The 13,394-nt window shown below is 44.1% G+C and overlaps 1 protein-coding gene across 2 annotated transcripts; it reads right to left on the bottom strand.

The window, feature by feature from the left end:
* Window positions 1–4,414: 4,414 nt before the first annotated feature.
* On the bottom strand, window positions 4,415–9,738 carry LOC105044920 (uncharacterized). Of its 2 annotated transcripts, none has more exons than XM_010923054.4 (3): window positions 9,579–9,738; window positions 5,019–5,250; window positions 4,415–4,934 (listed from the first exon to the last, which is right to left on the bottom strand). In XM_010923054.4, exons 1-3 carry the CDS (start codon window positions 9,659–9,661, stop codon window positions 4,638–4,640), a joined length of 612 nt encoding a protein of 203 aa, XP_010921356.1. In that variant the 5' UTR covers window positions 9,662–9,738; the 3' UTR covers window positions 4,415–4,637. The 2 variants fall into 2 exon arrangements, with proteins under 2 accessions (XP_010921356.1, XP_073107161.1); XM_073251060.1 differs by lacking the exon at window positions 9,579–9,738 and adding an exon at window positions 5,991–6,054.
* Between the last annotated feature and the right edge of the window lie 3,656 nt (window positions 9,739–13,394).

The following is a 13,394-nucleotide window of genomic DNA, read 5'->3' on the forward strand; positions in this document are numbered from 1 at the left end:
TGAGTCGGTGAGTTATTATTTCTGGGGGGATGCCCGACATATCTACTGCCGACCAAGCAAATATGTCGGCATTGGCCGTCAGCAGCTCCGTCAGTCGGCATCGTTCGGTGTCGGGTAATTGAGACCCGATCCAAACTTTCCTGTCGGGATTTTCTCCTATCGGGATCGCCTCGAGCTGCTCGGCCGGCGAACCCCGTTCTTCCTCCTCCCGTTGGTCCAGCTTGTCGATCGTCAGAGAGCCCTTTGACTCGTCGCTTTGGGCGGAGATTTGGAAGCATCGTCGGGCGAGCTATTGATCTCCGCACATCTCTCCGACTCCGTTTTTGGTCGGAAACCGAACAAGGAGGTGGTACGTCGAGACGATCGCCTTGAGGGCGTTCAATCTGGGTCGTCCAAGTATGGCGTTGTAGGCCGAAGGAACTCGGACAACCGCGAAAGTGAGGGAGACCGTGCTTTGCCGTGGTTCGGTGCCGACCGTCACGGGCAGGGTGATTTCTCCTTCTGTCGTGACGGCGTCTCCGGCAAAGCCGATCAAGGGCATGGAGACCCTCTTGAGTCGGTCAGTTGACAGTCGCATTCGGGAGAAGATCGAGTAAAACAAAACATTTGTCGAACTTTCATTATCAACAAAAATTCGTTTTACATCATAATTGGCTATTGTCGCCGACACAACAACAGCATCGTCGTGGGGAGTTTCGATGCCCCGAACGTCATCTTCTGTGAAGGTGATTACGTCGTCCGGGCGTGGCCTTTTCGTCGGCTCCCCCCTGCAGACGTCCCCGGGCCCAGCCGCTTGGAGATCATGTTGATGACTCCGACCGTCGGCTGGTTGGTCGCCGCCTCTTCAGTCGGCTGGGGGCGTCGATCGACAACTGGTTGGGTCGGTGGACCCTTCCAGAATTTGCCGAGGTACCCCCGACGGATGAGATTTTCAATCTCATCCTTCAACTGGATGCACCGCTCGGTGTCGTGGCCGTGGCTTCGATGGAACCGGCAGTACTTCCGACGGTCGAGGCCTTTTGCCTTCAGAGGCGGAGGCTGTCGCAGGTATTCCTCTCCCTCGATCTCCATCAGGATCTGCGCACGGGGAGCGGAGAGAGGAGTGTAGGAGTCATACCTGGGACGTACCGGCCTTGGAGTCTGTTGCCGGGGTGATTTTTGGATTCGTCGGGGTGGTGAGACCCGACTATCGGTCGGGGGCCTGCTGGGTTCGGCGGGCTCCCGACCTTTCCTCCACTTCTCTTTCGGGCCTCTGGGCTCGGCCAAGCGTCGGTCGGATGCTCCTTCGTCCGCGCGCATATACTTGTATGCGCGCTCCAGTAGCTCGGCATAAGTCCGGGGGAGGGTCTTGTCCAGAGAATAGGTGAATCGGGATGCCCTCATACCCCGTTTCATGGCTGAGACAGCCATGTCTTCGTTGAGGTCCCGGACCTCGAGCGTGGCCGCGTTAAATCGCGCCACGAAGTGTCGGAGCGTCTCGTTTTCCCCCTGTTTGAGGGAGAAAAGGCTGTCCGACGTTCGCGGCGGCTTTCAGCTGGTGCTGAAATGGGCCATGAACGAGTGCTCGAGCTGCCCGAAGGAGTGGATACTACCCGATCGGAGACCGGAGTACCAAGCCCTGACGGCCTTGCGGAGTGTGGCGGGGAAGCCGATGCAAAAAAGAGCGTCGGTTGCCCCATGGATCGTCATGAGAGCTTTATAGCTCTCGAGGTGGTCGACTGGGTCGGTGGAGCCGTCGTATGGCTCCACGTGCGGCATTTTGAACCGACCGAGAATCGGCTCGTCGAGGACCAGTCGGGAGAGAGGTTGGACGGTCCGGAAGTCGACGTCGTTTGAAGACTTCTGGCCGTCCGTCTGCAGTTGTGCGAGTCGGCGGTCGATTTCCTCGAACCGTCGCTCGTAGTCGTCCGCTCGTCGATGCTGGGAGACCCCGGGAGTGGAGTCTCCAGAGGATTCTGAGAGGGAGGCCGACGGTGTGCGCGGCCGCTTCTCCTTCCTTGCCCGTTCCAACGGGGAGGGAGAGGGCCGCTGGGACCGTCGGTCGTCGCGCCATGGTTGTCCCTCCTCTTCTCCGTGGGAGCGCTGTTGGGGGCGCTCGCATGGAGGCGATAGGGATCGGCGCGGTCGTCGGCGGCTGCTCCTGGAGGGCATGGGTCGGGCCGCCGGTTGCTGTTGGAGGCTTTTGACTGCGTCAGTCAGTACGGTCATCTGCCGTACGATGGCCGCAATCTGGGCCTCCGCGGTCACGGCAGGGCGCGGAGAGCTAGGCTCCACCGCCGATGGGGGCGGGGAGGCCTCTTCCCGGCGGGAAGAGCGCCTCGCCGACCCAGTGACTCTCGATCGTTGAGCTCTTGTCTTTGTCATGCTTCCCCTTCCTGGCGCGCCAATCTGTTGCGGCCAATCGCCTCGTCGTCCGATCGCCGGGGGGCGTGCACCTGCAAAAACGAGAAGTCCACACTGACCGGAGGCGGCTCCGGTGGGGACCCTCCGACGGTCAAGTCAGAGAGGTGACTGGGCAACAGTGAAATGAAGACAGAGAGCTCGATCGAGGGAGAGAGAGGGAGAGAGGAGCGAGCCTGTGTTTTTGGGAGTCGAGAGGTGGGAGGGACAGAGCGGATCGATCCCTTGCACTGTTGCCTTCCCCGGTATATATAGTGGAGCACAGTATGGCGCCATCATTAATGGCGCGGACAAGTGAGGAACTGTCAACTCACTGTAGATTGTTAGAGTCGCCGTGAAGATGTCACATCGCCGTGGGGGCTGTCAAATCATCAGGGTTGACAATGCCCCTGGCAGGACAATGCCCCAAAATGGCCGTGCCGCATGTTGCTGTCAGAGCTGACAAGGTCTGGCGGCTGTACAGCGATTGGAGGAGTCGGCCGACCCTAGGTCGGCGGCCAGCAGAGTGGCGTCGGGATTCCTCCGTTGGTCGGCGGGCTTCATATGAGTCGGCCGTCAGACCTCTGGGTTCGGCCGGTCGGAAAAGATACGCCCGACATATCCTCAGTCGGCGATGGACCGTTGAATGGCCGGTAGTGGCGTCCGTCAATCGGACGCTCCCGGCTGTCGGCCGGTCGGTCCCTCCGGTCGGTCGGTCGTTCCGACCGTCAATCGATCGGTACGCCCGTCGGTCGGTCGGTCATTCGGTCGGACCGTCGGTCAGTCGGTCGGTCAGTATCCCCCAACAGATCAGTTAGAACTTAATAAACTCAAATCTGATTCAAAAAAAAAAAATCAAACGGACCTAAATTTGAAACCTGACAGATCCTTACATTAGATTGGATCCGATGAAATTGGATGGGATCATGAGCTACAGCAGATCGGATCAAAACATAAATCAACCCGACCTATTTGGAGCCGTACTAGTACTACTACTAGGACAGTAAAAGTGGATTGGATCAAAACATAAATCAATCTGGTACAGTAAAAATGTCGCGGTACATCAACCGCTTGTCGCATTTGTCTTGTCGCCCGCTGTTCGCCTCCCTTCATATAATACACAGTCTTTGTTACTCCCCAATACCGTAACAAAACCAAAATTCCGGTAAGTCAGGGATTTCTGGTTGCCCCGTTCTAAGATCATCGTTCGCCTCCCTTCATATAATACACAGTCTTTGTTACTCCCCCATACCGTAACAAAACCAAAATTCCGGTAAGTCAGGGATTTCTGGTTGCCCCGTTCTAAGATCATCGTCCGATCAGCCTGGTTCGACCCAAAGGCCAGCGGTAGGTCCATGCCTCAGCAAGAAGCGGTCTGATGCTAGCAAAACACCATTCCCTGCCATCGCATACATTGTCACAACTTTCCAGTATTTCCAGAAACAAAAACCAGCGCCCCGCTGGGGAAAACGATCATCTCTGATTACTTCCATATCACAACTTTATCCTGCGCGCACATTATATCGGCCACGTTCATCTTGAAGACCAGAATATATATTTTTATCTCATCATCTGACTTGAAGATTAGAATTTATATGAATTTCAAGTCGAACAGTAGCAGTGGAGTTCGATATGAACCACAAGATGCGATCCATCTCACCCTGCAAGACCACCGTGCTAGAGAAAATAAACGGACTTAATCTTCCATTCCACGCGCCTTCCCATTTGCCTCCAAATCATTCATTCTCCAACATAACATATAAAAGGGATCTTCAATCATCACCAGATTCAATCAAGGCTGTTGTATTTAGTAAGCAACAGAAAGAAGAAGGAGGAGGAACAATTTTGACCTGCTGTAAGGTCTACTTCAGCAGAGCCAGAAACCAAGAGACCGATTGCAGCAGAAAGTCATCTTTTCCTGCATCCGTTCGAACCAAGTTGGCTTGCTAATCACATGGGTGCTCACTTCTCAGAAATGATAATGGTTAACTGCTCGCTCCAAAAGCCAGCATATCGTCATTGTAACCTGTGTAAATACGACAAGCACCGAGTTTAATTGCTCAAAATCACACAATGAAATTTGTGTCATCTCCTGTGTCATAAAGAGCACACTAGTACAGCACCGTAACAAGTTCTGTAATTGGCTTCTTGCCGATCAAAATCAAAATAATCCGATGCAATCGAACAAAAACCATTCTCCACACCCCTTTTTTTCTTCTTTCCCCAGATGGAAAGAGCGGTTCTTCCTTGTACATCATCTATTTCAGTTTTGACTTGGCCGAGCTCTTCAGTGGCTTTGCAACAGGGGCAGCCTGACCACTTCTGACTGACTTCTTCACATTGTACCTTATTGATGAAAAGGCACATATTAGCGCAACAACAATTGTTGGGTAGACATAAACAGCTTTTGTTGGATCAGTGTTCACGGGTTTTCCAAGAATCCCTTCTTTTACAAGGCCCCAGACGACTAAAAGAGTCCCAAACAGGGTCATTCTCCCGGGATTTATGAGACCTACGAAGGCACCTGCAACAGAGAAGTAGCTTCCAGCAAGAACCTGGTAAGGTGACAGACAAATTCAGCTATTTGCTGTAGCCAAAATTCAAATTGCGGCAAGCAGAAATTGCACGTATCAACAAACCTCTAGACGCTGAAGATCAACTATTGCTGAGGCATTTTTAGCCTCTGTCAGGTTGTACATGTGAAGCACATTGTCCCAGCTTGGGAACGTCATGTTTGTGAGGAGACCATTCACTATAGCTCCAGGGTAGAGGAGAGCCTTCACAATAAATGGAGGAAATATTTCATTTGCAATTAATTGTGAAGATGTCACTTGTATTGGTGTTGTACACATCCCTGATCTGCATGGGACCCTGAAAGGGCCAAAAATGCAAATTGAAGTCCAATCATCACATCTTATGCTTATTCAAGCATTCAAAGTTCTAACAAGGTCAGGATTATAACAGATGCAAGACACCATTGCATGAGTGTGATTCCCATGACTGAAATTAAACTTCTGCCAACCTGTTCTGAATACAAAAAATGCCTGTGCCATATCTCTTGTAACTATTCTACCTTTTTTTTTAATCAACCTTCATATGCATGCATGAGTTAAAAATTGACATTCGTGCTGGACTAAGGCTGAAAACAAATTAGATACTAATTGGGTATCAGTATATCCATATTCATATCCCTTTTCATTTAGCAAATATGGATGCACATATAGATATCAATCAAATGTAAAAATCCATACCATTTTTGTTTTAAATGAATATAGATATGATTTAGATATTGAAAGTATGGATATATGTTGGATAGTTAATCTCTATATAACCAACAAATAAGGATATCACTGAATGGAAAGCAAATTAAGTCAACAACATGTTAATATGGCTACTTAGTTCTCTGAAAAGTTCATGGGTGCTATTTATGATCAAATGGGATCACAAATAGAACCAAATGTTTGGATACAGACCACATAGTTGTCTTTCCATATCCACATCCATTTTTCTTCGATGGATATCTATATGGATGCTTATAATAGTTGCATGATCAAATTTGTACCCTTATCCAGATAGATCTGGATACATGAATGGATCCAAAGGGATATTACCTAGTCCACTTTCACCCCTGCACCGGACTCCTCCCTTTTTTCTTTTTCCAATAGCTATTGCCATGAAAATAATATCTTTGGCCTGATAATGACACATCGGCTATAAGCAGCAGTAACAATGAACATAGAATTCAGAGAGTGACACATTGAGAATAAGCTTGCTGGCTCTGATTTTAGAATTGACAACAGAATTGGAAAATCAGCCTTAATTGGGAAATTTTTCAGATCTATTCATAAATTGAACGAGGTAAATTACACTGCAGTCGGCGCATGTTCCAGTTTAGCATTTGATGAGACTTTTTGGCAAATGGTTTTCTTATATTCGATCACAGAAACGAGATCCAAGAATGAAGAAGGGGTAGAATTATTGAATGAATACGAGCCATGGGTAATACCCGAGGCATAAAAGAGACATTTTCTATGGGATCCTGAAACCACCAGCCACCCCATCCTAATTCATGATGAGCCCGCCAACTTCCTGGCGAGATGCCTACAGTTGAAAACAACCGACATGTCAAGATCCAAATTTGAATTGGTTCCTAGAAGAACAACTCAAAAGATAAAGAAGTATTGTTAATCTCTTCATTCTGATTCCAAGTTCGAAGTATCATTTGTACAAATAAGAATCTCCTTTCTTACATGATTTCTTCTTCGTATAGATAGATATAAGATCTATGGGACAATTATTTGATCTGAAGCTCTCTCATAGCTGCTTAGGAATGCAATCAACCTTTTGTGAAGATTGAGCACCATTCATGAATATAATCGTATCATCCGCAAATAACAAATATGTGATCGATAGGCAACCTTTGGGAACTGAGAACGGAAGGACTCCGCCACTTTGCCCTAACCTCGAACGACCTCTGCTCAATACCTCCTCAGCTCAATAGATCTTGTTTAGCAGAAAGACGGATATTCCTTGCTCATTATCAGACAATCACTTATTCACAAATCTCGTGTGGGGCTAATGGTTTTCATTTCCCATCTTGTGGAAAACCCTTTTCACTCCGCTTAGCCCTAGCCCCTTCTAAGGGTATTTTAGTGAGAGGTTCTATAGGAACTGGATGATCCTATTTGGTTAAATACCTAATGATAAACTTCTATATGCGACATGATTGATCGATAGAAATACTCAAACATTCCACCTTTATCATATATTCCATATATCACATTAGATAGATATCATGTTCATTGAATACGATTCACTTTCAAGATGCCTTGATGGTGAAATGGTAGACATGCGAGACTCAAAATCTCATGTTAAAGAGCGTGGAGGTTCGAGTTCTCTAGGGAGACCGAAAAAAGAAGAATTGTATTGAATGCTACATCGGGATCAACAACTTCTAGTGAAGACCAAATGGGTCGGGCCGGAGGAAGTTGGAGGATCGGGCGGGAAAACGGGGTTCACAACCGTGACTTTTGGCGTGACAGACCAACACTCTAACCAACTGAGCTATTTTCCCCTTTCATCACTACTATCGGAGCAAGAGAACACTGGCCGAAAGCAAAAGAACCCTGGCCGAAAGCAAGAGCTCTGATAGAAGACTAGCTGGCATCGAGAGCACTGACCGAATAGATCACAAACATGGCTTGGAACTAAGAAGGTCTACGGTTTGAGTTTGTATAGCCCTAATACATTCTATTTTAGTTTAGTATAGTTTTTATTTCCTCATTAGTACTTGTTTATAAACTGGCCGGTTAGTTGGTCCAAAAGTAATCAAATTTAAACTCAAATTCCACCAAATGAAGACTTGATTACTAGATTTTCCTAATATACATACAGGGCAAGATATGGAGGGAGGTATGAGATGGCAGTTGCACAGGTAGGGATAGAAAATACGTGGAAAGAAATTCTGTCAGAGTACTCATAAAGAATGAGAGCAAATTGTACAGCACATATAGAGGTCCAGGGCATGACATGAACGGTGTCACAACACTTGTTGACCACAAGACTGAATTAATGATAATCATGTGGTTGATTCTCCCATGATAGAGGAGCATAACTCATATCTAGTGACATAACATATGGCATCCTATAGCTTTTATCTGCATATATTTACTAGTGAGATAAAACATAATATAAAGAAAACAACAGGAATCAACAAAACATAAAAATAATATAAAAATTAAAATTAAAAAACAGTTAGTATCATGATTAATTTGGAACACTTTAAGCCAGACTTCCTTTCAGATTCATGATTCGACACACCCATCCTTTAATCATATTTCCAAACTTCCATCTAGATATATCCTTTATATGACATTTGGATTTTGTTGATCAAAACAAGCTCAATGGACACCAGGTGTTAGGTTTATTCTGACAAAGTGTCATTAAGTCTTATTTTTTCCATAGTCCACGATCATTTATTAACTCAAAACATTCAGCGAACTGACCTTACAGGGTGTAGTCGTGTTTGAATTGTCCTCGTTTTACCATGCAGAACAAATCTGAAGACTTTGTAAAAGGTGAAGTAAGAGAGCGTTTCTGAATGCATAGTGAATTTTTGTTCAAAATTCTAACGCTTATCTTTCACAGTAAGCCAACCTCTTTTGAGTAGAATAGAGTCCCAACTCCCATTAGGATATTTGGTTCATCACCAAGACAAAAGGGAGACCACCGTGACCCTAACTAGGGTGATTTTCAGAATCTTTGAATGCAATTTCTATTGCTGAGGTTCAAGTACCATGAACTGGAGGAGGGTATACCCTCTCACTCTCTCCGCCCCTCCAATTTTTTGTGGATGCCTTTAGATATATCAACTCTGGATCAGATAACTCAGCAACACAAAAAAAAAAAAAAAAAAAAAAAAAAAAGGGAAAAAACAATGAATTTGATAGTAGAAAAGACCGATATCTACGAAGCATACGGGGCTAATTAGCTAACATGATAAAAGGAGTAATTAGATAACAGAAAGGCTACGTGACAAATTTATGGTTGTAGTCACCAAGATAGAGCTGTCGTGGTCATATCCTGAAGAAAATGCAATTCAGTGTTTTTATTCGATACCTAAATTTATATCTGGAACATGGAGGAGAAATGGAATGCTAATATTTGCAAAAGTTGAGATACTCGAAATAACTTTGATCAAATGCAATACCGAAGAGGAGCTGTGCCTAAGAGCATTTCAGATGAGCGTGTGAATATCTGGCTCGCTTCTGAGGCATACTCGACGACGAATGGGTCTAAAGGTTTACCAGAACGGGGGCAGCAGATCCATGTCAAAGATTGAGCGGCCACGAGATTAAAAAAATAAGGGGTTAGAGGGACGTCTTAGATTCAAATCTTTGAGATGTGAGTGCTAGGGTTTTTTTTTGGGAAACAAGATGTTAGTGCTAGGTCACGGCAGCGAAATTTCCCGATCTGGTTTTACGATGCATCCATTCATCACCAGATTTTGACAATCTGATTGCTTCAAATCGATGGTCGTAGCATGAGGGGTGGAGTGGGTGCGAACTGAGACACGTATATGAAGATCAGGCCCAGTACAAAAAAGAAAGAAAAGAAGAAGAAGAAGAAGAAAGATAAAAACTGATGGTGATCTGTAAGCAACAGACTGAATTTTGAGCAGGGATTGATTTGATGAATACCTGAACAGAGGGATTTGGAAGATGATGAGGACGAAATATACGCGAGAGGCGATGTAGGAGACCCGGCTGCTCGTCCACCCCATCGATGCGCTTCGAAAGACAGGAAGGAAAGAGGAAGAAAACCTACTACATACGCTTCGATATGGGATGGATTAGGACGCCAGCCTTTTTTCTCAGCTGCAAACAAGGCTTGGTTCCCATCGGATCCGACTAACTAACTATACAGATCCGAGTCCAGCACAGAGGAAGACCTGAGTCCGCTGTACAGGGAATTTGATTTGACTTGCAGCTCGTAACCAGACATCCGACTACAGTACCATCGTAAATTACGTTTAGCTTAATAAAATTGGGTAGGCCATACCTCCCTTACATTAAAAAAAAAAAAAAATCTGGAAAACCAACTACCCTGCAGGTGAAATTATCCACTGGGAGCGGATGGACCTGACCCAACCAATAAGTGGCATCATCCAGAAAATTATGAAATTATCTAAAAAATCAACTTCCATTCCGCACTATAAGTAAACAAAAGAGCTCAAATTTTGGCTAAACCTATGGTACATAATAATTCAAGGGCATCCAATTGGAATGATTATGCTAACAAAATGCGCTCAGCTAAATCGTCCACCTTTGACTTCCCTCCCAACCTTATCCATAGCAAATACTAGGCTTGTGACACATGCAATTTCTAATTAACCTGCCGTATGAAATAACTTAATTTTGGAGAGAATTGAAATCTTCTCTGATTCTCAAGTCTTCGGATGCTAGTGATGTTTTCCCTTTTTTTCTTGAAATGAAAAAATCGAGTTTGGTGTTGCTTTCGTATTGGGACGAAGTCGAAGTTTATCGATCATGTCTTCATGGGGTCAAAACTATCTCGTTATTTAAGGCCGGCCAAGAAGCTTTCTTCTTCTTCTTCTTCTTCTTCTTCTTTTTAAGAGAAAAAATAAAGAACCAGCTAAAGCCCAATCCCATTCATCAAGAAGGTCTCATCCTTTTTAACATGATATACTGAAGAATATTGTTGGAAAAATGCTTTGTGAACCCTTTAGCACACCCTCGTCCCTTTTTCTTCCTTTGTTTGTTTTTGAGCTACTCAGGAAAAATTGGTAATAAATCCCTTCATAAGCCACTTATCTCCATATATAGCGTTGAAAAAAACCAGTTTGGCACTCATTCGAGGTATACTGGGTGTACACTAAGCACTACTAATATTATTACTTAGTTAAGCTGATGACTTCAGGGAACTCAAGGTTTTTGCAAAGTATGTGCTCCTTTCAAATGGATTGTAATAAAAATATTAAGTATATTTTGGACTGAAATCAGGTCGAATATAGATCGGATATCAATATACTCATATACATATTTATTTTATCTGACTAATATAAATACATATATGGATATTATTTGGATATAAAAATTTATATCCATATTTATTTTAAATAGATACGGATACAATTCGGCTACTAGAAATATTAATATAATTACGGATATACTTAGATAATTAAACTTTATGACTACGGAACCAAAGATATTACTAAATAGATAATAAATTAAGTTAATAAAATATTTATATGATTGTATATTTATTTTAAAAACTAATAAATACTTATAAAATTATATAGAATTACATGTAGATTTAGATATTCGGATATAGATCAGATAGTTATCTATCGTCATATCCATTTTGTTTTGATGGATATGGATATGGATACAAATATTATTCAGATCCATAAATTTCTACTTATATTCGGATTGATTTAGATATAAAAATGGATCTAGGCGAATGATATCTATACCACTTTCAACCCTAAGTATATTGGAATATTTATTTTCTAGAATTTTAGTTTATTATAATTTTGGATTAGGTTCGAATTCTAAACCTTTTTTAGCTTTGATTTTAAAATTTAAGGTGTCAATATATTGATTTTGATTTAATTTTGCTCTACTAAAGTGGTAAACTTTAGAGGCCCTTATCTCACTTATTGAGAGATTACAGGTCAGAGGTCTTCACGAGACACTCTTCTATTTCTTCCAATCGGCATCTTTTATGGCCTCTGGTGTGTCTAAGCCTTATTCAATAATATTGGACAAACATATAAGATGAATCAAGATGTACCAACAAAAAGATGAATCGACACATCTTACTACAAAAAAATTGGGCCAATAGAGATGGCAAGATCCATTTCCAAAAGAAGGGAATCTATCTCCGAAAAATATATAAGATGGAAAGAGCCATCTCTAACAGCCATCTTGGCAAGTTGCATCGCTAAAGAAATCAGAGATGGACTTATCGAGATGGTTTTTTTCAAAGATGGTTGTCCCGTCGCTACATCATCTTTAAACATAGCTGCCTCTAATGTGGTTATTTTTTGAATTTCTTAATCACCATCGTCAAGCCATCTCTAATGGCTGCCGTCGCTATGCTATCACAGATAGATGTCGTCGTGACACCATCTCCAATAGTTGCCATCTCGAAGTTGTCTTTGTTGATGCCATCTCTGTTCCATCTCCATTCCATCTCTAATCTTAAAATTATTTAATTAATTTAAATAATGCTATTCACATTATATTTGTATTAATTATAATTAAATCATTTTTTTTATAGATTAACTAATTATTAACTATAATTAAACAAAAATAATTTTCAAATTATTAATTAATCATATAATTTTTTTAATTGATGAAACGGTGCAATATAATCTGAAGCCTCTTCTAGAAGCATCGGAACGATGCTCTCTGGCAACCCAGGATCAGCCGGTCAAGAACCGTCAGATACCCATCGGTGTCGGTCTTATCCTCCTCGGCATTGCTAGCATCAAACCCTTCCTTGTTCGATCGGTTGCGCCCTCGATCGTTGGGCCTCCAAATGGAGTGGGCAGCCATTGGAGAAGATCGCATGGCTCCACCACATCCACCCCCTTACCATGCCCACCCACATTCGGTCCGTCGCCTCCCGAATGATTTGTGTCCCTCGTGATATGGCCGACGATGAGCTGCCAGAGAGGATCGCATGGCTCCACCGCATCTACCCCCTCACCACGGCCGCTAGTGATCATTCTGCTGCTGCCCGAATGATCCGTGTGCCGACGATGAGCCATCGGAGAGGATCATGCGGCTCCACCACGTCTACACCTCGCCACAGCCGCCAGCGCCTGGTCCACCACCTCTCAAATGGTCCGTGTCCTTTGTGGCATGGCTGGCATTGGGAAAACAGAGAGGATTGCGCAGCTCCTGCCATGGCCGCCATCGCCCGAAGATACCCCACGGAGCATGATAGAGAGGGAAAAGGCTGGTCTTGGCTCTTATGAAGGGTTTCTGTTGTGCTCTGATACCACTTGTTGGAGTGAGGGGAGAAGAAAGAAAGAGAGAAAAATACTGCAAACAAATCAAGATAATATAGATTGGCCTCAAGCCTATCTCCATGAGGCATGCAAAGCTTCACTATGAGAAAAGAACAAGTAGAAGAGAAGATCCTTACACTCTCAACCCTTATATATAAATCTCTCTCAACTAGAAGCTATCCTCACAAAAGTTTTCAAGAAACCCAAGAAGACCTCTTAGCATGATCAGGACATCCCCAGCTACCCTTGATGAAGCTCACAGCCACATCTCTTTGTTCTCTACCGGCCACAGGGCCTCTCAGGCCTTAAAAACCCTTAAATTCGAGTCCTAGTAGTATTAGAACCTCAGGATTGCATCTGTAGCCATTTGATCACGTACACATGCATTCTGGACCGTTGGATCATGTCAAATCTCATCTGATCCATGCATCCAAACACCCGATCATGCCCTGATCTCCTTGGGAAGGCTCATAGC

This window comes from Elaeis guineensis, chromosome 2, assembly GCF_000442705.2.
Source record: "Elaeis guineensis isolate ETL-2024a chromosome 2, EG11, whole genome shotgun sequence".
NCBI classification, from domain to species: Eukaryota; Viridiplantae; Streptophyta; class Magnoliopsida; order Arecales; family Arecaceae; genus Elaeis; species Elaeis guineensis.

Bases quoted from the DNA above. Each gene is read 5' to 3' on its own strand.
- LOC105044920 (XM_010923054.4), bottom strand. From the start codon at position 9,661: ATGGGGTGGACGAGCAGCCGGGTCTCCTACATCGCCTCTCGCGTATAT. The intron at 5,251-9,578 runs GTATTCATCAAA...TGGCCCTTTCAG, and splicing joins TTCCAAATCCCTCTGTTCAG to GGTCCCATGCAGATCAGGGA. The intron at 4,935-5,018 runs GTTTGTTGATAC...TCACCTTACCAG, and splicing joins TTGATCTTCAGCGTCTAGAG to GTTCTTGCTGGAAGCTACTT.